Source organism: Labeo rohita, chromosome 11 (genome assembly GCF_022985175.1).
Source record: "Labeo rohita strain BAU-BD-2019 chromosome 11, IGBB_LRoh.1.0, whole genome shotgun sequence".
In the NCBI taxonomy this organism is placed as follows: domain Eukaryota; kingdom Metazoa; phylum Chordata; class Actinopteri; order Cypriniformes; family Cyprinidae; genus Labeo; species Labeo rohita.
The window spans coordinates 3,514,252-3,541,884 of NC_066879.1; the positions used below are offsets into that span (position 1 = coordinate 3,514,252).

Sequence of the window (27,633 nt, forward strand, 5' to 3'; positions counted from 1 at the left end):
GAATGAGAGAGAGGGAGAGAGAGAGAAAGAAAGAGTTTGCACGGACGTACATCTGATCAGAAGTTTTACTGAGCGACGAATGCACATGAATTCATACTCCACGTGCCGCGTCGTAACTCAGTTTCACAGTATTTATGTTCGCGCGGTGCTTTTGATCTTGTTTCGACGAGCTTCACGTCACAGCAAGTTGTTTAGTTTGTCCACGCAGAAGAGGATGATGTTTCAGCAAAAACAGTTGACAGGTAAGGAGCTCCCGATTTAGCAAAAAGGATTTAACAACATTAGATTCCTATGTAAACTTGGCTGGAAATAGTTTGCCACCTATTTTCTGAACAGTAAAGAGCATAGCAATTCCAAAAAAGCTTATTTTCGCTCGATTTCAAACCAGGGGACCTGTTCTTTAATGTGTTTATATTAAAGTTATTTAAATTTTATGTTTATATTTTTATACCCCATGCTGTTCCCCCACAAACCTCCAGGGCAACAGCTGCTGTGCGCGCATGGGTTTCCGTAGTGTAGTGGTTATCACGTTCGCCTAACACGCGAAAGGTCCCCGGTTCGAAACCGGGCGGAAACATGAGTATCTTTTAAAGACATATATCTATATTGTTATTAAATAATTAATTTAAATAAACGCTTCTTTGGATAAAAGACTGCACTACAGAGATGTGAAGAAATGTGACGTTTTATGTTTATGAATTAATCTGGATATATAGTGAGTCCTCTTCCTAGGCAAGTCATAGTTTTTGTAGCACTCTGATGTTGATTACTGGTTAAATGACATGCAGGCAAATAAAATATTTATTATGATTATTATTATTATTATTTGGTAAATATTTTTTTTTTTTAGTAATTGGTTTATTTTATTTATTTTATTGGTAAATTATTTATCTACAGGGATGCACAACTTGGCTAAAAATGTTTCAGTTATTGTGTCATATGATGATTTAAAAAATGATATGACATTATTATTATTATTATTAAATAAAAAATAAAGACAAACATATTACTGTTGTAAATTACAGTTGCACTGTTCAATTAAAAACATCTGATAATTATAAATATAATTTATACTTGTAATAATTTCTATAATTTTCTACAAATTAACAATATTTATGTCTTAACTTCACTTTTAAACATTCAACCCCTCAATCTTTTAACATTAAAAATTCTCAAGCTTGTATTTTAGTGGAATGCTGGCGAAATTGTGCAAATGTGGAAAGCAAGCAAACAAAAAACTAAGTAAACCAAGCACACACGGTGTCCCTAAAATCTAAGTTAAATGTTAAACTTACAGTGCATACAGAGATGGAGTTTGTGAGAAGCAGCATATTGCTGTTGCATTGCTGTGAACTAGTCTGCTTCAACACTGCATCAAATCTGCACTCATATACAGTACAGTGCTACTCTTCATTATGAAATGCAAAGTGCAACAAACTAATTAAATCTCAACCTTGATTTTATAATCAAAGGTTATTATTAAAAGCTATATTTTGATTTTAGTTGTGCATCCCTATTTATTTATTTTATTTTAATTTCAAGCACAATTGAATGATTTAATCAGCTTTTCATTAACTCATGAACCCCCTGCAGATTCTTCATGAAAGACTCAGGGGTTTGCAAACTATTTAGAAACCATTCTGTTGTGTAGGTGGTTATCTCAATCACTTTATATGCAAGAGGCCCTCCTAAACCAGCTGGAAACAAAAGGCAATTTTAAAATCCCTTCACATTAGCAAACACCAGCCAGGGCCAGACAAATATTTCAGTACAGACATATGCTGGCAAAGTTGTAAACTGCCGTTTCCCCTCTGTGTTGTATGCGGGTCATTGTTTTGTATCCTGAAACCCTGTCAAATTAACTCCGTATTTGAAGAACTGTTTTCAGCGAGGTGCTTATTTCAAAAAGCCACACATTGTTTCCACCCGGTTTCGAACCGGAGACCTTTCGCGTGTGAGGCGAACGTGATAACCACTACACTTCGGAAACTTTAAAGTAATGTCACACATGTCAGTCTTGTACTGTGTCATGCATATCCTCACTCATTTTACACTTTTTGTGGATACCGACAATAAAGTTCTACCAGATGTTTTAAGATGTAGTCATAACAAGTTGTTTTGACCTAAAACTTATTTGACCATTTAGATTTGCTTGAAGTATCTCTAAAAATGTAAGATAATATTTCAACAATTTAACGACATGGCATTCCCATGTTCATGTAAGTGTTTCATTTTGCTTTAGTTTCATGAGCTCCCAATTGGTTGACTTATATAGGATTTCTGGGAGACGTGGGTGTCGCATTCCAACGTTCCGCCTGGAAACTAAGGTGCCGTGACCCCCTCATGGAAGAAGAAAGCTGTCATGTTTACAACTGTGACAGTGAGGGCTTTTCAGGATCAACTAAATGCTGGATTTTTTCAAGTATGTGAAATATGTAATGTCCACGGTACAGACTCTTTAAAATACGTCTTACAGTTTTACACACGGTCTGTTCTTGGGGGAACATTTCCATGCCCCGAAACATGACACAGCACAAAACGAAACATGATTGGTTGCTTTACGTGTTAGTCATATGGCCTCTAGGGCAGTCCTTGGCCATTCAAAGCGGGCAAGGCTCCCAGATCTGCTGCCGTCAGTCTAAAGATATGATTATGCAACACTAGCAGCTCCCCCACAAAAATAGTGGCAGCAGAAGATAGGGCAGTGGAAGTGATAATAGCAGGTGTTTCCGTAGTGTAGTGGTTATCACGTTCGCCTAACACGCGAAAGGTCCCCGGTTCGAGACCGGGCGGAAACAAAAATTTTAGATGTGGTTCTTCAGGACAAAATGTTTACACAACTGTGGACACAGTGTATCTCATTGCATTGATTTGGACAGATTGTGAGTCATCTTCCAAGGCAAAGTAGTAGTCATGGTTTATGTTGAAGGTTAATGGTAATAGTTTCTAATGGGTATGTATTGTATTTTCAACATTTGCAGCAGCTAGTCTGTGATTTTATTGCTGTCTGAATCCAGAATGTCAGTCTAAAAATTCCCAGCGCAGTTATCTACTGTTTTTTGACCAACACCAAGGTGGTGTGGTGATTTAATTTCCATCCGAATCCACATCTCTGAAAGATATTTTTAGTGGATTAAATTGCATGGATTAATATAGGGCCGGGCAACTTTGGTCCTAGAGGGCCACTCTCCTGTAGAGGTTAGCTCCAACCCTAATCAAACACACCTGCCTGTAGCGTTCTAGTAATCTTGAAGACATTGATTAGCTTGTTCAGGTGTGTTTGATTAGGTTGGAACTAAACTCTGCAGGACAGTGGCCCTCCAGGACCAAAGCTGACCAGCCCTGGGTTAATTGTTCACCACAAAACTAGCAATGTGCGCCAACAAAAGAAAGAGTATCAGTTTTGATTTCAGTCTTTGAAATCCCTTCAAATCTAGGCAAAACCGAGTCAGCCCCAGAAAATTTCCATTTTTAATACAAATACATGTGCTGGCAAAAATTTGGGTGCAGGTCATCTATTTGGACCCTGAAACCCTGTCAATTGATCCTTTTTTTTCCCCCGTTTTAAGACAGGTGAGCACTTCCAATACTACTTGAAGAACTGTTTTCAGCAAGGTGCTAATTTCGAACCGGGCGGAAACAGTCTGAGAGGTGAGCTACTCCTAAAAACGAAACTAAACACTATTTGAAGAACTATTTTTAGTGAGGTGATTATTTCAAAAGACTACGTAATGTTTCTGTTTGGTTTTGAACCAGGGACCTTTCACATGTGAAACAAATGCGATAACCGCTACACTACGGAAACCTCAATAATGATAATTTCTTGTACTTTCCAGAAAATATTTCAACATGAGAGACAAGGGCACTTAGAAGTTCAACTAAATGTTTCAAGAAAAACGTAGCCGTAAGACATTTTGACCAAAATATTACAATTTGACTAAAATATTTATTTGAAATATATTTTCTTGAATTCCTCCAGAACAAATAAGTAGTTGGGTTTCTGTAGTGTAAAAGAGATATTTTCTACACATGTCTGTAGTGCAAACTTTTTGCCCTAAAGAAGCGATTCTAAAAAGCTTTGTTTCCGCCCGGTCTCGAACCGGGGACCTTTCGCGTGTTAGGCGAACGTGATAACCACTACACTACGGAAACTCCTATTACAGTCTTTCTTACTGCCCTGGGCAGTTTTTAAGGGACTGAAATAAAACACAGTAAAAAAGAAAATATTTTATTGGTTCACTTGCATGACTATTGACCAACACCAGAGAAATGTGAACATGTGAAATTCTCATGTTGTTAAATATTTTCCGTCACATAAGTTTTGGGTTAAAACGCCTCACGGAAAAGTCTTTCATAAAGTGTCTAGTAGAACTTGTTTCTAAAACCCTGTAAAATACAATCCCTGTTTGAAGAACTATGTTCAACGGAGCGCTCATTTTAAAAAGCCACACATTGTTTCCGCCCGGTTTCGAACCGGGGACCTTTCGCGTGTGAGGCGAACGTGATAACCACTACACTACGGAAACCCTGATACTGTGTTTTTTCCTGTTGTTCTGAAAAATCCTCCAACAAGTCTACAGAAGTGTGGGGACAATGGGCCTCATTCATGAAACACGAGCATAACAAATTTTTGTGTAAATCATTCATAAAGCCGTTCTGATGTAAACTTTCGAATTCATGAAAATGGTCGTATTTTCAAAATGTTGGTGTGTAAAACGTTCTGTTTTTTTTTTTTTTTTTTTTTTTTTGATGCACTGCATAATAATTACAAGTTAATTTGCCCTTGCCCTCTTTTTTTATTTTTTTTTTATTTTTTTAATTAATTAATTTTTTTTTTTTTTTTCATAGCTGAGTTGATAACTGTAAAATGCAGCGTGTGGTGGACACAAGTTATTGAATATTTATTGTTAGGCATGTATAGTCCGTTTAACTACCAGATCGAACGGTTACGAAGCGTTTGTGAATCTGGAGGAGAGTTTTCAAGGCAAAGTAGTAGTCATGGTTTATGTTTAAGGTTTATGGTAATATATACTTTGTATATACTGCATGTATTGTATTTTCAACTTTTGCAGGAGCTAGTCTGTGATTTTATTGCTGTCTGAATCCAGAATGTCAATGTAACAATTTCCGTCCCAGTTAACTACTGTTTTTTGACGAAAACCAAAGGTGTGTGGTAATTTAATTGCCATCCAAATCCACATCTTTGAGAGATATTTTTAATGGATTAAGTTGCACAGATTAATTGTTCACCACAAGACTTGCAATGTGCATTAACAAAAGAGTGTTAATTTTCTTCAAATCTAGGCAAAACCCAACCAGTCCCAGAAAATTGTAATTTTCAATATAAATGCATATGCAGGCAATTTTGGGCACAGGTCATTTATTTGGACCTTGAAACCAGGCCAACAGATGCTTAATTTTTTTAGGAAATCTAACAGTCGGACAGGTGAGCTACTCCTAAAAACGAAACTAAACACTATTTGAAGAACTATTTTTAGTGAGGTGATTATTTCAAAAGACTACGTAATGTTTCTGTTTGGTTTTGAACCAGGGACCTTTCACATGTGAAACAAATGCGATAAGCGCTACACTACGGAAACCTCAATAATGATAATTTCTTGTACTTTCCAGAAAATATTTCAACATGAGAGACAAGGGCACTTAGAAGTTCAACTAAATGTTTCAAGAAAAACGTAGCCGTAAGACATTTTGACCAAAATATTACAATTTGACTAAAATATTTATTTGAAATATATTTTCTTGAATTCCTCCAGAACAAATAAGTAGTTGGGTTTCTGTAGTGTAAAAGAGATATTTTCTACACATGTCTGTAGTGCAAACTTTTTGCCCTAAAGAAGCGATTCTAAAAAGCTTTGTTTCCGCCCGGTCTCGAACCGGGGACCTTTCGCGTGTTAGGCGAACGTGATAACCACTACACTACGGAAACTCCTATTACAGTCTTTCTTACTGCCCTGGGCAGTTTTTAAGGGACTGAAATAAAACACAGTAAAAAAGAAAATATTTTATTGGTTCACTTGCATGACTATTGACCAACACCAGAGAAATGTGAACATGTGAAATTCTCATGTTGTTAAATATTTTCCGTCACATAAGTTTTGGGTTAAAACGCCTCACGGAAAAGTCTTTCATAAAGTGTCTAGTAGAACTTGTTTCTAAAACCCTGTAAAATACAATCCCTGTTTGAAGAACTATGTTCAACGGAGCGCTCATTTTAAAAAGCCACACATTGTTTCCGCCCGGTTTCGAACCGGGGACCTTTCGCGTGTGAGGCGAACGTGATAACCACTACACTACGGAAACCCTGATACTGTGTTTTTCCTGTTGTTCTGAAAAATCCTCCAACAAGTCTACAGAAGTGTGGGGACAATGGGCCTCATTCATGAAACACGAGCATAACAAATTTTTGTGTAAATCATTCATAAAGCCGTTCTGATGTAAACTTTCGAATTCATGAAAATGGTCGTATTTTCAAAATGTTGGTGTGTAAAACGTTCTGTTTTTTTTTTTTTTTTTTTTTTTTTTTGATGCACTGCATAATAATTACAAGTTAATTTGCCCTTGCCCTCTTTTTTTTTTTTTTTTTTTTTTTTTTTTTTTTTTAATTAATTAATTTTTTTTTTTTTTTCATAGCTGAGTTGATAACTGTAAAATGCAGCGTGTGGTGGACACAAGTTATTGAATATTTATTGTTAGGCATGTATAGTCCGTTTAACTACCAGATCGAACGGTTACGAAGCGTTTGTGAATCTGGAGGAGAGTTTTCAAGGCAAAGTAGTAGTCATGGTTTATGTTTAAGGTTTATGGTAATATATACTTTGTATATACTGCATGTATTGTATTTTCAACTTTTGCAGGAGCTAGTCTGTGATTTTATTGCTGTCTGAATCCAGAATGTCAATGTAACAATTTCCGTCCCAGTTAACTACTGTTTTTTGACGAAAACCAAAGGTGTATGGTAATTTAATTGCCATCCAAATCCACATCTTTGAGAGATATTTTTAATGGATTAAGTTGCACAGATTAATTGTTCACCACAAGACTTGCAATATGCGTTAACAAAAGAGTGTTAATTTTCTTCAAATCTAGGCAAAACCCAACCAGTCCCAGAAAATTGTAATTTTCAATATAAATGCATATGCAGGCAATTTTGGGCACAGGTCATCTATTTGGACCTTGAAAACATTTAAAAAAGCCACATGTTGTTTCCGCCCGGTTTCAAACCGGGGACCTTTCGCGTGTTAGGCGAACGTGATAACCACTACACTACGGAAACCTGAATACCCTTTCTTTCTTGTTGTTTTGAAAAATCCTCCAACATTACAAGTAAGCGTTCCCCACCAATTTTGCATTTTTTGGCAGATAGCTGCAATGTAGTCCTACTAGACATTTCAAGAAAAATGTAGCTCTGAGAAGGTTTTCTCACTTAAAAACTCTTTTGACCCAAAAGATGTACTTGAAGTACTCTCTAAAATTGTAAGGTTATATTTCAGTAATTTAACAACATGTTCACATTTCTCTGATGTTGGTTACATGACATGCAGGTAAATAAATACAATATTTTATTTTATATTAGGTGTTATATTTTGTGACATGCAAAATATGCAGTGTTAGGGATACTCTAGGAACGTGGTTGGGAACCACAGGTGTAGTGGTTGTCACATTTACTTTATAAGTGAAAGGCCACAAATCTAGGCAAAACCAATTGGGCAGAAACATAGATTTCAATACAGATGCACTGGTAAAAGCTGTGAACTGTCATTTGTCCACTCCAAAAAAAAAAAAAAATATTTCTGTTTTCTATTTCCAAATTATTTATTCTGATTTATTTTCATGAACCTACAAACACTCTTTAGTACCCCCACAAATCCCACGGGCACTAATAATGAACACAGCAGGTGTTTCCGTAGTGTAGTGGTTATCACGTTCGCCTAACACGCGAAAGGTCCCCGGTTCGAGACCGGGCGGAAACAAGCATTTAGAATTTATTATTTAGCCCTATTCAGATGGTAACTGTTTCTCATGGGGATGTAAGTTTTTTTTCGTTTTCAACATTTGCCAGGGCCACTCAGTGATTTTATTGCTGTCCGATTCCAAAAGTTGTTTTGTAAATCCTTTATTGTAATGCTGGAAAAATAATATTAAAGTTCACATAAACCGGAAATCAATACCTTTTATACCCTTTATACTATTGTGGTGTATTTCAGTATTTTGGCATCCACTAAAAGTGTAAAATTGGTGAGGAGCGATTGTTTATTACATTAAAAGATATTCTGAAAAAGAAAAAATTAACATGAAGGTTTTCACATTGTAGTGTTTATCATGTTCACCTGAAATGGTTGAGCCTAACTTCCCTTAACTTCTCTCATTCATTCTCTATGGTAGTGTTTAACATTACAGATGCAATATATTTTTGGCCACACATAAATTTCAAGGCGCTGTTTCATCTTTTCCGTGGCAGGGTATTTAAGTAGTACACAGTTATCTGTCAGTCATTCACCAACAGCATTCGAGGTCTCTGTGCGTCTTATCAGATTGCCACAGACATTCCTAGTTAACGGTTACTATTAAACTCTCTGTTTTGTTATTTAATTAAAATAAAGTTTAGCACTGTTAATTAAATAACAGAACAGAGAATGTAATGGTAACAGTTGACTTTTTTATTTTTTATAAATATTTTAATATTTTAAATATTATAATGTTTTACAAACCTGAACAAGATCAAATGCAAATACAAATTTACAGTTTGAAAATATGACTGCCTCTTTAAAAAAAGATAACATAAATGTTACCAAATAACGTTACCAAAACAGTTTTTTTGCCACTTCTCAAGGTTGCAAACCTTTAATTTCCACCACTATATGGGTAGAAATTAAACTGTAAGGACATTCATTGTAATTCACTGTGCTGCTGCTGCTACTATTAATTAATTGTTACTCACAAGAAGGACTGATGCAGGATTTCCGTTCCTCAGGTTTGGAGGAGGAGGGACATTTTTCAGAAACCTCACCCTCTGCTGATATACACTGGACTTGTCTTTCTGTCCAACCACTTCCACAGCTTGCGGAGCACTAATGCACAAAAAAGAGACAGATGTGCAAACATCTATTTTAAACAGACATTATGCGTTTGGTAATGACCTTTAGTAATTTTGTATAATTTTAAATAATGTATAATTATTCAGCTAGGTATATATTATTTCCCGTCCATATGTAAATCCTGTCTTCAGTTGAGCAAAACAACACTTTTAACACATTTTTTTTTTGAAGAGTGGCCATTCTCAAAAATGTTACATTTTATAAGACAAATTCAAATCATGAATAATTACTTTAATAAACTCACAGGTCCCCATATACCCACTCTCCAAGTGTGTGGAGCAGGACAAGGCAGCCGAAAGCAAGGCAAGATGTCCTCAGGAGGGGTGCCGGGGCAGTCTAATGAAGAGTTAAGACTATACTCATAATTATCAATCCCAGCGTGAACCTCACTGCAGGACACCAGCCTCCTCTGATATCCCTGACCACAGGTGACTGAGCACTAAAAAGGAAAACAGCCTTGATGGAAAGAAAACCAAATCCACAACATCTAAAGCTTTACTGTAAATTATCCTTGCAACTGGTGATTCAAAAATGCACACTTTACAAACTGCATCCTTTTATTTCTTCAATAGATTTAAACCGTCTTTTGGCACAGAACATAAATTATTTTTATAATTTAAATAATTTTATAATTTAAAAATAATAATTTATGTATATTTAATAAATTATTAAATATAATTTTTTCTCACCTCAGACCATTCTCCCGTAATCCAGATGAACTCACAAGGTTGTAAGTTACAAGGTTCCTTATCAGCTGGTTTTCTCTGGTTCATGCAGTACGTCTCATGCACCGCACCTTCATCCTTATCCAAACACACCACTGCTCGAACCTTGTAACCAGAACCGCATGTTTTGCTGCACTAAAGTAAAGGAAATCCAAAAAAGTGATCACCAACTTCTAGCAAGCAGTAGGATAATGAAAGTACATTACAACTTCAGCGTTTTGTATGTGTGCAACTCTTTGAAAACGACATCATTTTTGGTGGGCTTAAAAGTTGAGTTCAGCTTTAGCTATGAATATAATGTGTGATGATTGCTAACCCGGAGTGGAATCTCTATTACAGGGTTAACTTTGAATGCAGAGAAAGTAAAGGAAGTGGGAAGCGAGGTACCTGTTTCTGGGAATCCTGTCATATGCTGTAAATTTTTGACAGTGAGCAGCACCAAGCTTTGTGCGAGGCAACTTGGCCCCTCAAGCATCCGACAGGCAAAGTGAGCTACTCTAATAGGCTCCAGCTGCCTGTGTCTGCTGTGAAGGGGGGAGAAGTGGAGGTGTTCTCCGGAGCAGTGCACTCAACTAATTACACTTCTTTTAAGTGCTGTGATTCCATGCTGCTAGATGACCCAGATTTGAGTCTAACGGAACAGTTTTTGTTGTCTAAAAAGTTTTTCTGTAGACCAGTGCTTCTCAGCCATTTTGACTCAAAGACCCCCAATTGTAATATATTAGCAGAACTGCTGTATAATTTATTATTAGGAGAAACAGGGAATGACGATATAAGGAAATTAATTAACCATGATTCATTTAGTGATTTCAGAAACATAGTTGCAGATAGATTTTTTTTTTTGCAGTTGTATATATATATATATATGGTTACATAATACAACTGCTGTAAGTTCCAGGAATTTAAGTGCATGTAAAAACGTTGGTTTACACTATCATAGCCAAAAGCTATGGAAGCCTGTTTCCAGCACTGAATAAAAAATTTAAAGAGGTATTGCATCTTTTTATCTCAGACTTTTTTCCGCACAATTGCAAGTTGACATCTTTTGACTCTTTGCAATTCTGACTCTTTTCTAAGAACTGCATGATATAAACTCACAATTCTTACTTTTTTCTCAGAATTGCATGACATAAACTCACAATTGCGTGTTTTAAAGTCAGAACTGAGAGATAAATTCAGGATTGTGAGCAGTAAACTCGCAATTTTTTATTTTTTTTTGGCAATTGCGAGTCTATATCTCAGTTATTTTCCTCAGAAATGCATAATATTAACTCACAACTCTAAATTCTGAAGTTAGAATTGCAAGATATAAACTCACAATTCTGACTTTTTTCTCAGAATTGCGTGATATAAACTCGCAATTGCAAGTTATAAAGTCAGAACTGAGAGGAATAAATTCAGAATTGTGATAGAAACTTGAAATTCTGACCTTTTTTCTCGCAATTCTGACTTTTTTCTCAGAATTGCAAGATAGAAACTTGCAATTGCGAAAAAAGTTAGAATTGCAAGATATAAACTCACAATTGCAAGAAAAAATTCAGAATTGCTTGTCTATATCTCACAATTTGAATTTATCTCTCAATTCTGACTTTATAACTCGCAATTGCAACTGTGAGAAAAAAAGTCAGAACTGTGAGATATAAACTCACAACTGCAAGCTATAAAGTCAGAAATGAGAGATATAAATTCAGAATTACAAGATACGGACAAGCAATTCTGAATTTTTTCTTGCAATTGCAGCTTTATACATCGTAATTCTCATAGTTTTCTCGTAAATCTGACTTTTTTTTTCTCAGAACTGCATGATAAACTTGCAATTGTGAGTTCTAAAGTCATAATTGCGAGACATAAACTCGCAATTCTCTAACTTTTGTCTCAGAATTCCATTATATAAACTCGCAATTGCAAGTTATAAAGTCATAATTGCAAGTTTATATCATAATTCTGAGAAAAAAATTTGAATTGTGAGATATAAAAAATAGCAAATTATGAAGTTAGAACTGAGAGATGTAAATTCTGAATTATGAGATGTAAACTTGCAATTCTGACTTTTTCTTGCAATTGCAAGTTTATATCTCACAATTATGTCAAATTTAAGACGTAAACTCGCAATTCTGAGAAAAAGGAACTGTGAGATAAAAATAACCTTTTTATTTTAAAATCATACCTTTTTTTTATATTTTTTTAATCAGGCTTCTATAAATAGCAGATTTTACAAAAACATTAAGGTACATTTAAGTAAGTATCTAGAAGCATTTAATAAAAAAAAAGAGTCTTAATTACTAGCCATGTTTAACAAAAATGCACCAGCAAAACTGTTAAACAAATGTTCTGCACTGTGGCATTCTTTTTGCTTGATGATGTTTTTTTTTTCTGAAATCATTGTGGAAAAAATGTAAAGGGGCATTTGCCCAAAAATTCTGTCATGTCATTTTTAACCTGTATGACTGTTTTTCCCCTGATATTTTGAAGAATGTTGGTTCACCAAACAGTTTTGGTTACAACTGACTTTCATTGTATGGACAGAAATTTATTTTCTGTTCCACAGTAAAAAAAGGACAACCATATGAATTAGGAGCAAAATGAGGCTGATTAAATTATGACAGAATTTTTGGGTAAACTATCCCTTTAAAGGAAAAAAAGCACTTCCAGAGTCAAGGACAGTAAAAAGTAGGCGGTCACTGTTGTGCTCTATTACAATTTGCCCATATAATCTCAGAGAGAACGGTTTGAGATGTATTCTTATGCTTATAATATTCTGCTGCTCATGCTCACTCATTTCATTCTCACTCTTTTTCACATATTCACCTCTTGCCAGTCTCCTTTGCCCCACCTGTAGTGGGAGACACAGTCAGTGACCCGACAAGGCTGGGTATCGGGCGGGCGAATGAGACGGGAACATTTAGACTCCTGCGTCTTGCGCTCGTCACCGCCGACACAAGAAACCTCACGATGCTGCAGTCCATTTCCACACGATGATGAACACTATGGAGAACGACACAGGTGGGTAATGGAACTCATCAATTCTACATTTCTGTTTTCTGTTTACATACTTTAAGTCTTAACAAATCCCAGCTGTCCTCATTCAGATAGTAATTACTTCCAATGAACGTCATAAATCAGAATATGATGACAGGTACGGATGGGATTACAATGAAGAGAATAAAGCCAGTCTGTTGAGAGGTTTGCACAATCCTGCTCTGTTAAATCTCAGAAAAATGATGCTGTACCTGAATGTATGCGCACAGCGTTTAACAGCAAACAGCATTTGTTTTTCAGCTGGGGCCACTGGAAAACCAAGGATGAGGTAAATGTTTAACTAATGTCTGTACTGTACATATTCTATTGTTTTACAGACGCAGTTTGGTAAACTTGATGAGACTAGGTGGGTTTTTCACTGAATGAATGCCATCCAAATGCAGGCAAACTTGGCAAATTTGCCACAACAAATGAAAATTTCCGTTTCACTATATCACCAAGTCTGCTTGTGGTTAACACAGAAGATGAAGTCTGAAATTTAGCCAAATGAAAATCAAATGAAACTGGTATTTACATCAGATGGAACTGAGCTCTGTTCATTTACATGAGTTTAAATATTGGTCATAGTGTGTAGATCATGCTGGGTCATTTGTTCATGTGTATTTGGTTGTTGATTGGAAAGGCTCTTGAAATAACAGGCAGAGATGATCTGTGTATGGGAGTGATTTTTATAGAAAGAGAGATTTTGAGTGCTACTGTGTATCCCATTGGGATATATATTAAAACAGTGAGCGGACTCCGACATCTTACACTCTGAATGTGTTTGTGTTTGAAGAAACGGAACAACATGCATTTTAAATTCCTTATTAAATATATTATTTTTGGTGGGGCAGTATTCATATTAATAAGCACATGAGTAAGTATGCATAAATGAGTGAGTAAAGTGAAGAATAAATGAGGGCTTTCTGACTCGGTGAAATTAGGATATGCTCTGCTATACAAATACAATTTTCTGCATATCAACTTTCCTTCTCTTCACTTAGTTATGATGCAGTCTGCTCATGTAAATCTCTAAATATATGCTGCTGATGATCTAGAATCAAAAGTTTGGTTTCATTTTTTTTTTTTCTGGAAATGAGCTTTTATCCAACAAGAATGCATTATACTGATCAGAAGTCTCAGGTTAGACTTTTACATTCTTATATTTTTATATATTTTAAATATTTCTATTTCATAAAAATATATACATATTAAAGAATCCTAAAAAAAGAGATGTATGAAGGTTTAAACAAAAATATTAAGCAGCACAACTGTCTTCAGCATTAATATATTTATCTTAAGATTAATATATGAATTAAAAGCATTCATTTTACTCATCTTTACTCATCATATTTATAGATGTATTCTGACTTCGCAGTTGCGAGTTATAAAGTCCAGTTACAAGGGGGAATTTTTTTTTTTCTCAGAATTGCAAATTCTTAACTTAATAATTCACATTTTCTTTATACAGTCAGAATTGCGAGTTATATTATATATAAACTTGCAATTCTGATTTTCTCACTTCTGACTTTTTTTTCACAATTTTGAGTTTGACATGAAATTCTTAGGAAAAAAAAAGTCAGAAGTGCGAGTTATATAACTCAATTATTTATTTCTCAGAATCGTAAGTCTTTATTTGAGTTTTTTTCTTGCAATTTCAAGTGTATATCTCACAATTCTGATAAATAAAGTCAAGTGTGAGTTTGTATCACAATTCTGAGAAAAAAAGTCAGAAGTGTGAGTTTGTATGAGGCAACTCTGACTTTATTTCTTAGAAATGTGACTATTTCTCAGAATTGTGATGCTACTTTGCAATTTTGAGTTTATATCTTAGAATTCTAATAAAAAAGAGTCAGAAGTGTGAGTTTGTATAACACAATGACTTTAATTCTCAGAAATATGATTTTGTCTCAGAACTGTGAATTTATTTCACAATTTTTAAGTTTTTTTCTCTAAATTTCAAGTTAATATCTCACAATTCTGAGAAAAGTCAGAAGTGCGAGTTTTTATAATGCAGCTCTGACTTTATTTCTTAGAATTGTGACTTTATTTTGCAATTTTGAGCTTTTTCTCACAATTTTGAGTTTATATCTCACAATTCTGATTAAAAAAAGTCAGAAGTGTGTTCGTATCACGCAATTTTGAAAAAAAAAAGTCAGAATTGCAAGTTTATTTATATTATATATAAACTTGCAATTCTGACTTTCTTACATCTGACTGTTTTCCCACAATTTTAAGTTTATTTCACACAATTCTGAAAAAAAAAATTCGGAATTGTCAGATAAATAACGCAATTTTGACTACTTCTCAGAATTGTGACTTCGGAATTCTGAGCTTTTTCTCGCAATTTGAAGTTTGTATCAATTCTGAGAAAAAAGTCAGAATTGTGAGATAAATAATTGCAACAACCTTTTTTTTATTTTTTATTCAGTGGCAGAAACAAGCTTCCATAAATAGCAGAATATACAAACACTTTGAGGTAAAATGTATTATTATATTAATATTAATATATTTATTTCAATATATTATCAACAGCAATAATAATAATAATAAATGTTTCTTTGATTACCATATCAGCATTTTAGAATGATTTGTAGATTTGTTAAGACTGGTGGAATGGCTGCTAAAAATTTTGTCATCACAGGAATAAATTACATTTTAAAATATTTTAAAATATAAAACAGTTATTTTAAATTGTAATAATATTTCACATTTGTACTGTGACAACACAAATCTTACAGACACCAAATATTTTTAATGGTCGTCTGTATACCATGCACGCACGTGTAATATATATTAAAGTATGAGTTTTACCTCTCCCCAGCTCCCTGTCTTCCACTTCGGGCACCTCCCATCTCTGCAACGCCTTTGCTTTTGTGGGAGGGGCAGGTGTAGGCAGTTCTCTTCTGGGATTGGCTGGCCCGAGTGACTGACACAAGTCACGTTACGGTACTTGTACCCTCTCCCACAGGATGCAGAGCACTGCAAGGAGGGGGAAAAAAAAAAAGCTACAGTGAAATCCAACCGCTTGATAAACACAAGCCTAATTAGTGTGTCATTTGAGGTGATTATGTTTGATTATGAAGCTGATTATGTGAATTTATGGGTATGTCAAAGTAAACAAAAGAATAGATCAATCCTGTGGTAATCATTGTAATTACTTTCAAATTTATTACCATTTTGACAGCACATCATGTGGAGAATTAACATATAGATATTTACAGTATAACATACGGACGACATAATATATGATATACAACGGAAGCAGCATAAAGGAATCATTTGTTTTACCTCAAATATTATTTACACTATAAAAAGCGGGAAAGAAAGTGTCTCTGAATCATAATGAGTGGCAGTCGCTACATCTGCTTGCTGAGCCGAAGAAACAGTGACATATTTTCTGGCACCGGCGGATGAAGGGAAAAGAGAGAGAGGCTTCCCTGGACCTCAGGATGGGAGAGGAACGAATAATCAAAGGGCCCCGTAGAGGGAGGATGGATACGATGCGACAAGTCTGAAGTTGAACAAGTCCATTCCCAGCATGCATTCATGAAATACAGGAACTAAGAGAACAGAAACTCCCCAATTGGATAATGTGTTCCTGGGAATACTTTTTCAAGTCACCGTGTCACAGTTGTATTTAAACTGATGGAATTCATTGTGAAACCAGAACAAAAAAAATCTTGGGCAATCGGTTTAACATTCATATATATATATATATATATATATATATATGTATATATATATATATTTGCTTTTACAAATATGTACAATACCAAATTATATACAGTTGGTTCCACTGAATACATATTATACAACATTCAATTACAACAACATGGACAGCCGCAGCAAAATAACAAAGGAAATCACATAAAATACACATTTATCTTTAAAGCAAGACCTCCATGTACCATTGTTATAATGATCCACTTTAACAATCATACAAAGCCCTAGATATTGATTCATAATAAATCATACACCTGCGTAAACTGCCTCAAAATGTTACTTTGTGTGAGAATGTATAATATATATATATATATATATTCATGCTTCATTTTGTGAGCGCGTGAAGGTCTCTTTACTTGCGTAAAGATCTAATTATACACATCTGAAATGGTTTTTACATACAGCAACGATATGTGTAAATATTTAGGGGCCATATCAATCATTTAGTTTGTTTTTGTTTATTTCAGTCGCAGTTAATGTGAGGAAAGCTGCCATACTGTACGGAATTTCTGTACCTTGTTAAATGAACGCACCATTGGTTTAATGAGTGCAAATGACCAACTTTTACACTTAAAAGGATTCCAATGCAGGGTCATTTACTTAAAAATTCCCTTCATCTAAAAACCACCCACAATCCTAAAAGGCACAAGCTTTGCTTGCCAGAGTAATTGGTTTCAAATTTGACCAAATTGACAATAGAAAACTAAAATACAAATGTATATATGAGATTTTTTGTAAAAAATAAACATCTGTATATTTGTGATGCTAATAAAACATGTTGAAAACAAATATTCCAATTCATGACATCTGAATGCAATCAAAACATGTAACTATAATGCCACTCTTCAGTTCACTGATCAGATTAAACTGACTTTTTTGGCTGTTTGGGACCATGCAAAATTGCCTTGTTTTCCTTTCAAATCGTTGCCACAAATGCTCAGTCCAGGCATGGCAACGTTCTTGGCCACGTGTCTCACTACATTCCAACGTGAGGACTTCCAAGTATCAAACTGCATACAGATATCCAGGCCGCAGAGGCCTCCATGCTATGTGGGGCCATAGCATTTTTCCCATAAGTATAAAACTCTTTCTGAGAAGTGTGTCCATTCTGATTAGAAGGCTGGTAAAGACCTTCCCACAGATCAAAGGCCATCCTTGGCCCCCCATGCCCTTGCCATTGTTATTCTGATGTATGCTCAGTCGCTTGACTGTGACTATATCACCGCCATCAGGGCTGGTTAATATCCCGTGCCGTCCGAAAGGAAATAGACAATGGTTGTAGACTTCTTCTATAGTTACTAATGTGAGTGAGCACCAAAAAAGTCCCCCATTTAAGGATAATTAAAACAGGTAATACAAATATTGAAATGAAAGCAGCAGGATAACGAAAAAAGTTACATAGAAGTAGAAGTCTGACAGCACGAAACAACAGATATTAAGCTCAGTGATTTTGTACCTTCATTTCAGATTGATTCATTACAGATTAATCGACAGATTAAAATGCTCTTTAAAAAAAAAGAACACCTTCAGAATAATACAAGACAGTTAACATTCAAAGTCATTTTCTCTTCTAGACTAATTCACAATCAACTAGAGTTATTAATTAATTACAAAAGCTTGCCTACTTTTCCATACCATATTAATAATAATAAAAAAAAATAAACAGAAAAAGCTTGTTGTTTAATTTGACCATCATCAACAACAGGTTCAAACAAATATAGACAAACATATGGCAGCAGAAATAAATACAAATACATACAATAATATACATAACTGTTCATGCACACCTTCATCAATACTGCCATTTGATTTAAACTGGTTAATTTTCAGTCTGGTTACATTAACAGACCATGTCGTGAAAGGGAATAGCACCATAGACACTACAGCACCATGGCGTTTTTGGAAAGAAAAATAAAATACAAATACAGTGCTGTGAAAAAGTAAGTACACCCCATAAAAGTGTTGTTGGTGTTTTTAGGATATACAGATATTGGATTGGCATTCTGTCAGTGTGAACAGATAAAATAAATTATAATGTAATAGACATTTTATAATGATTTGTGCCATTTTTTTGTGTTGGGAAACTTTTTTTTACATCACTACATCACTGATAACTTTTTTAAAGTTTACATACTCCTTGCAGAATCTGCAAAATGTTCATTATTTTACCAAAATAAAAGGGATCGTACAAAATGCATGTTATTAATATAATATAAATAAGATATTTCACATAAGAGACGTTTACTGTCCACAAGACTATATAAACATGACCTCGTTCAAAAGTTTGCATACGCTTGATTCTTAATACTGTGTTACCTGAATGATCCACAGCTGTGTTTTTTGTTTTGTGATTTGTTTTGTTTTGTTTTGTCCTGAACAGTTAAACTGCTGCTGTTCTTCAGGAAAATCCTTCAGGTCCCACAAATTCTTTGATTTTTCAGCATTTTGTGTATTTGAACCCTTTCCAACATTGACTGTATGATTTTAAGATCTATCTTTTCACATTCATATGTAACTATTACAGAAGGTTCTAACGCTCACTGATGCTCCAGAAGGAAAAACCATGCATGAAGAGCCAGGGGGTGAAAACTTTTGAACAGAATGAAGATGTGTACATTTTTCTTATTTTGCCTAAATAGCATATATTTTTCATTTAGTACTGCCCTTCAGAAGCTGTTTCCCAGAAGACAAAATAAGTTAAATTTACTCTGATCTTCAAATTAAAAAAGTTTTCACCCCTGGCTCTTAATGCATTGGCTCCTTCTGGAGCATCAGTAAGTGTTTGAACCTTCTGTAATAGTTGCATATGAGTCCCTCAGAGTGAAAAGATGGATCTCAAAATCATACAGTCATTTTTGGAAAGGGCTCAAATACACAAAAATACTAAAAACCACAGAATTTGTGGGACCTGAAGGATTTTTCTGAAGGACAATGGGCAGTTTAACTGTTCAGGACTCATGAACAACTATCACTAACCAAAAAAACACAGCTGTGGATCATTCATGTAACAACACAGTATTAAAATCAAGTGTATGTGAACTTTTAAACGGGGTCATTTTAATAAATTCAACTATTATTTTCTCTTGTGGACTATATGTAAACATATTTTATGTGAAATATCTTATTCAGGTCAGTACTAAATAAAAAATAACATGCATTGTTTATGATCTCTCCTATTTTGGTAAAATAATTAACATTTTGCAGATTCTGCAAGGTGTATGGAAACTTTTGAAACTTTATAAAGTTATAAATTAAGCAATTAATGGTTCCTAATGGATGTTTTTTGAATAGCTTAGCATTATTATCACTATCCACAAATATAAAAAAATGGATGGAAGACAAGTGGGGCTCTTCTTTAAGAATGAGGTAGACACAAGTAACTGGCCAAAAAGCAAAAAAGGTCTTCCCTGGGTCTGAGGGAAATGCATTGAGGAATTTTACACACTAGCCTAACATGTTTTTGTTGCTGTATACAAAAAATACTGATTTTGTAAATAACCTAGATCATCTTACAACTGCAGAACAAATCAACAAACATAAAATGACATAAAACTACATTTGATTTCTGATTACAAACTTTTGTATTTACTTAAAAATGTACTTCTGTAAGTTACCTTAAATATACAAAAATATAGCAACTATACATAGATATTCACATAACGTCTCCCTTGTACTGAAAAAGCACCATCATAAATTTATAAAAGGTCAATGGCTAGCTCATGTGAGGTATGGTTGAATTTTTTTTCATGAGAAATGAATTATGAACAGCGATAGAAAACACAGAGAGATAGTTTCAGTATAATAAAGTAAACTGCTGTGGCCAGATGTTTCAGCTCTGTAGTGGAGCGATACAAGCATTTCTGCCCATGTATTCTAAATACTACATACAACTGTACTGTGTTTTGAACACAGGCCACAACAAAGGGCGTCACAATGATTTGTATTTATCCAAAGTACAGCTGCATTGGCTAAAAGAAACCCAACATAGAAAATGAAACAGGGAAAAAACAGCGTTCAAACTAAAACACATCGACCAAAAGATATGCTCACTTTTTCAGTCAGGAAATAAAACTCTACAACAATATTCAACTGCATGTTTGGTAAGTGCAACCGAAACTCATTTAGAAGCAGCAAACGTTAAAACTGGCTATTTGCTTACTCAAAGATCAAACCGTTGAGTTTCAGTTTTTCTTCACGTCTCGAGTCTAAAGAAACAACGGCGTGTTGTGAGAATGAGAACTTATGAAGGGAAAAAGTTAAAATAGTTACGAGCGTACCGAGCTCCATTGGTCTGTGCTCCAGTGAGGGTTAATATAGCAGGACTGAGTATTGCACTGTTCTCGGTCGGGTGGTTTGTCAAGAATTTCACAGCTCAGATCGTTAAAGCGCTCCCCGTTGGGCCGCTGACAAGCGACCAACCGGGTCTTTATCCCTCCTCCGCAGGATTTTGAACACTAGGGAGGCAGAAACAGAGTATGGGTGAGAGAAAAGAAAGAGGGAAAGTCTCGTTTCATTAACAGATATCATTTTCCTCAGAGTACGTTTTCAAAAGACGGCTTTTCAAAATGTCACAATGTCAGAGTGCTGACACTTCTAAAGCTTCATTCAAATAGGCAAAAAAAGATATTTTGGCCTATCCTACTCAAATCCCTTCATCTGAACAGCAAACACATAATATGCTGATTTGGTGCCTAAGAGACATTTTTTATTATTATCAATGTTGAAAACAGTTTTTTTTTCATGATTTTTGGATGAATAGAAAGTTCAAATTAACATATTTGAAATAGATATCTTTAGTAACATTAATGTCTTTACTGTCACTTTGAATCATTTTAATGTGTCCTTTCTAAATAAAATATTAAAATATTAATTTCTTGAAACAAATCTTACTGACCTCAGACTTTTAACAGTAGTATATATATATATATATATAAATAAAATCAAATAATTTTGGTATATTGGTAGGATTTTTTTAAATCATAGAATAATCTTATCTATAAGTTTGCATCAATCAAAATAAAATAAAATAAAATGTCCTTTCTGAATAAAATATTAAAATATTCATTTCTTGAAACAAATCTTACTGACCTCAAACTTTTTAACAGTAGTATATATATATATATATATATATAATAAAATAAAATAAAATAAAATAATATAAAACATTAAAAATAAAATAAAATAAAATTATAAATGTATAAAAAAAATGTCTAAAATATATAATTTTGAATTTTTTTAAGTTATAGAATAATCTTATCTATTAGTTTGCACCAGTCAAAATAATATAAAATAAAATAAATTCAGTTAAATTCAGAGCATCTTATCTCATGTGTCCTTTCTGAATAAAATATTGAAATATTAATTTCTTGAAACAAATCTTAGTGACCTCAAAATTTTTTAACAGTAGTATATATATATATATATATATATATAATAAAATCATATAGAACATAAAAAATAAAATTAAATAAACTTATAAACGTATAAAAAAAAAGTTTATAAAATATATAATTTACCAGAGAGATTAAAACTGGGTGCTATGACAATATTGGTAGCAATTTTTTTTTAAATCATAGAATAATCAATTGGTTTGCATCAGTCAAAACAATAAAATTAAATTAATTAAATAAATTAAATAAAATCAAATATAAAATCAAATTAAATAAAATAAGTTGAATTCAAAGCTCTTACCTCTCCCCAACTGCCATAGAACCACTGAGGGCAGGGGCCAGACTCACAGGAGCGCTGCTCTATAGGTTGAGTGCTTTCATCACAGCTGTTGGCAGGGTAGCCGTTCTCATCCTGACACACCACCACACGCCTCTGGAAACCTCCAGCACAGGTACTTGAACACTGAGAGATGTGAAAGAGAAACAGAAGCTATATAATGAGAGAAGGGCCACACACACCTTCCACATAATCACTTACACTAGCCTAGCACATTCGCAATGGACCAATTTCACATCCCATTAGCCTTGGCGGAAAATATACGTCAATGCAGTCCTTTGATGAGAAAGATTATGACTGGGAATCAAAAAGCAAGTATTTCGATTTCGATTTTTTTTTTTTTTAAATGCTGGAACTAAATGACATTTTGTTTCATTAATAGTTTAGCTTACTAATATACTCTTGACTCTTGATGGTATGGTGTCTTGATGTTTTACATAAGCGCTGTAGTCTGTATCATTTCATAAACTACAACCAGATCCACGTCATGTTCAGCAGTGGCGGCTCTTAAAATAATAGCAGCCAAATAAGCTAACAACCCAGCTGCTGTGATGTCGGTTAATCAAAGAACAAAAGAAAAAGAGAGAAAACCAATAACTTTTGTAGCTTTAACGATTCATCTATATTTAATTTCGAATTTAGTGTTTAACTTGCTGTAGGGCACAGGTAAATAATTGGTTCATGTGAAAATTGTTTTAAGTTCAATAAAATTAGAAGTTTTTATGTTTAATAATTTTGTTTATTCAATGTTAAAATGAATAGCTCTCAATTATACTGTAATGTTGAATAGCTATAGTCAGTGGTGAAATATTAGGAAAAAAGAACAATTTCCTAGAGACATCAGTAGTATTGCTACTTATAAAAATATGCCATTAAACAAATATTAAAAATATACTGTCTTAATTTGAAGACTGAATGTGAATTTATTGCGATATTATAGTATATTTAAAAATTTTAATGTTAGGTGGGATTAATTGCAATTAATCGCGATTAATTTCAGAAACAATGTGATTAATTAGTTAATTTTTTAACCAATTGAGAGCACTATATATATATATTAGGGATGTGAGTTAAACACGTTAATTAATAGTTATGAAAAATAACACAATTAAAATATTTTAAGGCCTGTGCAACATCTTATATTTTATACAGTTGACTGTTGACAAATATGATGCAGGGCAACAACTCCATAAATGCAGTTATCCCCTAAAATTCAAGATATTGATGCAAAAAAATGTCCCTGTATGTGTTTTGTCTCATATTTATATATATCACATATCACACCATATCACACAGGCAGCAAGAGCAATATGACGCATGTGCTGATTTTGTCCCAATCTATCACAAGCTTAAATGTGATTTCATACAACAGTTCAGTCAATAAGAAGTTGATATTGTAATATATTTTAAACACTATATTATGTGTTTTTGCTCAGTTTTGCAGAGAACATATTACCTTTGAAGCCATAGCAGAACTGCTGCGCAACTCCAAGCAGCACTGCGTTGTTTAGTTTCTTAATGAATCTGCGTTTTGAACGAATCGTGTGAATCAATGATTCAAAGGCCCATTCATAAAGAGAGCCATTTACTTCATTCCCAAATGAATCAGCCGTTTGAACGGATCGAATCGAATGAGTGAATGACTCATAAAGACATTTACCGCCACCTGCTGGCAGATTTAGTTTTTTATTTAGAGTATCATGTCATATAAATAAATAAAAGGGATAGTTCACCAAAAAAAATTAATTCTGTCATCATTTACTCACCCTCATGTTGTTTTAAACCTTTTGTGGAACATAAAAAAATATTTTGAAGACTGTTGTAACAAAGTTGTTTTGGTTATCAGTGGAAATTATCTTTCTTTATGTTCCATATTAACGTTTATGTGTAATAAATTATATGTTGATTCAAAAAAAAATATTTCTTTCTAAAGTTCAAATTTGTAATGTCTACTTGATACTTTCTCATTTAACACGAAAATAATCTTTAAATAATCTTTTGAGGGTATTTTCATGGACAAATTTATTTAGCAATTTATTAGATTAATTAATTGACACATTATGTAATTAATTAGATTAAAATTTTGAATCGACTGACAGCCCTAATATGTATATATATATATATATACACACACATACACACACACAGAAGATTCCTTGATTCCTCACTTGGATGGACGCAAACTATATAAAGCTATAAAGGAAGCACTTTTCAAAAGGTCTCCAAATACCTACTAAATAGTCAAAAAAGAAGAGCTTCCTAAATACTGCACAATATTTAGCTTTTCTTTGAGTTCTGCAGACTATTTAAAGCACTGATATCATGAAGGAAACAGCAGCATTTATCAGAAAGAGGAAATGCTGCTGCTTGGATGGCTTAGAGAGTTCATGTACTGGTGAGATCAACACCTTAGATGTCATTCTGTTCCTGCGTTTGCAAAAGGTCTGTAATAGGACTAGTATTTGGAGTATATCAAATATCAGAGACATGCACAGACATGATTACTTTTAGAGGTACTTACCGCTCCCCATGGTCCAGTCCTCCATTGATGCAACCGGGGTCTGCCCGGTCTGTTACGGTCAGTTCGTCCGGTGGGATCTGTTTTTTTCCGAGAATCAGGGTTTGGTGAAAAGCCCCCGTGGTCGCTGGAGCGAGACGGACACTGGGGCATGGCACACTCCTGCTCTGTTGCTGGTTGATCATCTGGGTCACACTCACTTATGTCCACAACTTGATCGCTGATGTTCATGCACACTACTTGCCGTGTAGTCGTACCCTGACCACAGGATACGGAGCACTGTAAATACAGACAGATACACACACCCACACACATGATTATACAGAAAACACACTGAATAATAACACCACAGATTAAGATGATAACCCACCACACTTAATCTGAAGCTTAAAACAACTATTAAGCTACGAAATGGCAGGATTTTTGTATGAACTTCAGTATGATATTTTAGATACTGGAAAGTATTGATTTAAAAGCTAAAAAGCAGGAGGACACTGGCTAGAGAAATACAGTTACTCCATAGTAATTCTTGTCTTCCTGTATAAATGTGAAAAGTATGCACACCGAAGCCCATCTGCACACAAAATGAACTCTCATCAGTTTCTCATTACAACCAAGCTCTAAAAACCAGAGTGAGAGCAGAATCATCAAGGTCAATAGTCAGGCTGCAGAACAGCTGTGAATGAAAATACAAATACTTGCAGTGTTGAAAGAATGCTGGCTAACACAGTGGCATGTTAATATTGCACATATATATTGTGACGTCCAAATGTCTGAGACCAAAAAATGTAATTTAAACTTGAAAATAAACAAAATATTTTAGGATTTTGAAGTATGTATGTATGCATAAATTAATTAGTGAATTATTAACTTAATATTTTGCACTAATTTTAGGTAGATAAATATGTCAATTTGTGACACTGACCACGTGAATTCCCCGGTATAAAAAGTCAGATTTTCCTGCTTAGGAATAGGATAGGTTAATTTTTCAACACTTTATAAATATTTATGCTAATATATATATATATATATATATATATATATAGATGTGTGTGTGTGTGTGTGTGTAAAAAAATAAAATAAAATAGTTTGGCTAAAATAAAAAAATAAAATAAAATACATTTTAAAAAATTAAATAAAATAAAAATAATATTTTTAAAAACTATTTTTATTTATTTATTTTTTTAAGTATTTTTATTTTATTTATTTTTTATTTTTATTTTTGCCTAACTATTTTATTTTTTATTTTATTAAATAAAATAAAATAATTGTAAAATATTAAATTAAAAAAAAAAAAAAAAAAAAAAAGTTTATTTTATTTACTGCAATCTATTCCGGAACCTAATAGTTAGGCTAGTAAAATAAAATAAAATAAAATAGTTAGGCTACTGAAATAAAATAAAATACAAAGGCATATTTTATAATAAAATAAAAAAAATAAAAAAACTATTTTATTTTATTATTTTTTTACTAACTATTAATAAAATAATAAAATAAAATAAAATTATATATATATATATATATATATATATATATTTATTTATTTATTTTTACCGCAGTCCATTCCAGAACCTAATAGTTAGGCTAATAAAATAAAATAAAATAAAATAAAAATAGTTAGGCTAATTAAAATATATACTATATTTAATTTACCGCAGTCCATTCCAGAACCTTCCACTGTCCACATGGCACTGAGGAGCAAACCTCACTAGCAGGAGGTTTTGGAAGATGGGAGCAGGCTGATTCCTCTGCTACTCCACCCTGCTGGTCACGACAGCTTACGTAGCGCATCCGGGTGCCCTTTCCACAGGTGGCGCTGCACTATTGTAAAGAACAACCATTTTAGAATATCTAGAACCTACTACATCATCTAGCTACTAATAGTAGTTCACATACATCAGATTATCAAGAACGTACCTGTGTCCAAGATCCAAAGCGCCACTGTGTTTTATGCCCAGGATGTGACATCACTTTGGTCTCTGGGGCAACAGGATGAGTGACAGGGCACTGTGAGAGTTCACAGTCCTGTGGAAGTGGAAGGAAGTGGGGAAGGACAATCAATTTTCAGTAATGAAGATCCGTGACTCTAGGGGTGAGGCCGGTAAGGCTTCATGGCTGGAGCCAGTGTGCTTGATTTATGCTTGACTGGCTGGAATCACTTGTTCCGGGTCACTGCGCCTTACGGCAAATAGAGGATTTAAAACCAGGGGGCCTCCAGCTTTCTCGTTCTGTCTGCCGTATCCCTCCTTTCGGTTCCTGACTCTCTCACACTCCCGCCTACCTCCACTTATTCCCCCTCGCTTTCTGCCTTCGCCAATCATTTTATATGTCTCTCTGAAATGCTTGACTCTGATTGGTCAATCATGGCATTCTGTGGTCAAATAGTTTTGTATAAAGACTCTATAGTACAACTGACCGTTTTATTGAATGTTTAACTGAATAATTTCAACTCAAATGAAAATTTTTGGTAAAAAGCTGTGTAATATGTGGGATAATGTACAGTCATCCTGGTATTATCATAAAATAAACTCCTTCAGGGTGATACAAGATCCTTTCACTTTGCGTCCCGGTCGCGATCATCCTGCCTGGGCTTATTTTGTGATAATCCGACTGACTGTACAATATCCCTTATTTATTAAATTCTTTTCTCTTATAGTGTATATTACAGTATATGTCTTTTGTATACATGTTCTTAGGCTTTTATCAACCTGGTTGGCTTGATGGTGGGAAAAAGAGCTCTTTCTTTCATCTCCTAAAAGCCTTGTGAAAATGAAGCTCTATAAAACCAATGCCTCAGGAAAGT

General features: G+C 34.1%; 1 protein-coding gene, 1 long non-coding RNA gene and 9 other non-coding genes across 13 annotated transcripts in view; 4 read left to right on the forward strand and 7 right to left on the reverse strand.

The window, feature by feature from the left end:
* Positions 1-27,633, reverse strand: part of adamts9 (ADAM metallopeptidase with thrombospondin type 1 motif, 9) — a 58,873-nt gene that overhangs the window by 5,167 nt on the left and 26,073 nt on the right. Inside the window, exons 24-33 of one of the 3 annotated variants that reach the window (XR_007828701.1) lie at positions 26,748-26,855; positions 26,484-26,651; positions 24,834-25,109; positions 22,277-22,438; positions 20,863-21,039; positions 15,674-15,841; positions 12,650-12,826; positions 9,806-9,976; positions 9,347-9,555; positions 8,960-9,089 (exon numbers count right to left, since the gene is read on the reverse strand). Coding sequence is in view for 2 of the 3 variants with exons in the window: in XM_051122604.1 (XP_050978561.1) it covers positions 8,960-9,089; positions 9,361-9,555; positions 9,806-9,976; positions 12,650-12,826; positions 15,674-15,841; positions 20,863-21,039; positions 22,277-22,438; positions 24,834-25,109; positions 26,484-26,651; positions 26,748-26,855 (1,732 nt within the window). In the remaining variant the exon portion in view is untranslated. The remainder of the gene's footprint in view (positions 1-8,959; positions 9,090-9,346; positions 9,556-9,805; positions 9,977-12,649; positions 12,827-15,673; positions 15,842-20,862; positions 21,040-22,276; positions 22,439-24,833; positions 25,110-26,483; positions 26,652-26,747; positions 26,856-27,633) is intronic. The other 2 variants (XM_051122605.1, XM_051122604.1) reach the window with 2 other exon arrangements.
* On the forward strand, positions 3-15,338 carry LOC127173009 (uncharacterized). The gene is made up of 3 exons (XR_007828702.1): positions 3-242; positions 12,660-12,844; positions 13,198-15,338. It is a non-coding gene; the product is annotated as an uncharacterized LOC127173009 (long non-coding RNA).
* Positions 505-577, forward strand: trnav-aac (transfer RNA valine (anticodon AAC)). Its single transcript has one exon. It is a non-coding gene; the product is annotated as a tRNA-Val (tRNA).
* Positions 1,918-1,990, reverse strand: trnav-cac (transfer RNA valine (anticodon CAC)). Its single transcript has one exon. It is a non-coding gene; the product is annotated as a tRNA-Val (tRNA).
* trnav-aac (transfer RNA valine (anticodon AAC)) lies at positions 2,726-2,798 on the forward strand. Its single transcript has one exon. It is a non-coding gene; the product is annotated as a tRNA-Val (tRNA).
* On the reverse strand, positions 4,080-4,152 carry trnav-aac (transfer RNA valine (anticodon AAC)). The gene has a single exon. It is a non-coding gene; the product is annotated as a tRNA-Val (tRNA).
* On the reverse strand, positions 4,454-4,526 carry trnav-cac (transfer RNA valine (anticodon CAC)). Its single transcript has one exon. It is a non-coding gene; the product is annotated as a tRNA-Val (tRNA).
* Positions 5,875-5,947, reverse strand: trnav-aac (transfer RNA valine (anticodon AAC)). The gene has a single exon. It is a non-coding gene; the product is annotated as a tRNA-Val (tRNA).
* On the reverse strand, positions 6,249-6,321 carry trnav-cac (transfer RNA valine (anticodon CAC)). Its single transcript has one exon. It is a non-coding gene; the product is annotated as a tRNA-Val (tRNA).
* trnav-aac (transfer RNA valine (anticodon AAC)) lies at positions 7,222-7,294 on the reverse strand. Its single transcript has one exon. It is a non-coding gene; the product is annotated as a tRNA-Val (tRNA).
* trnav-aac (transfer RNA valine (anticodon AAC)) lies at positions 7,919-7,991 on the forward strand. The gene has a single exon. It is a non-coding gene; the product is annotated as a tRNA-Val (tRNA).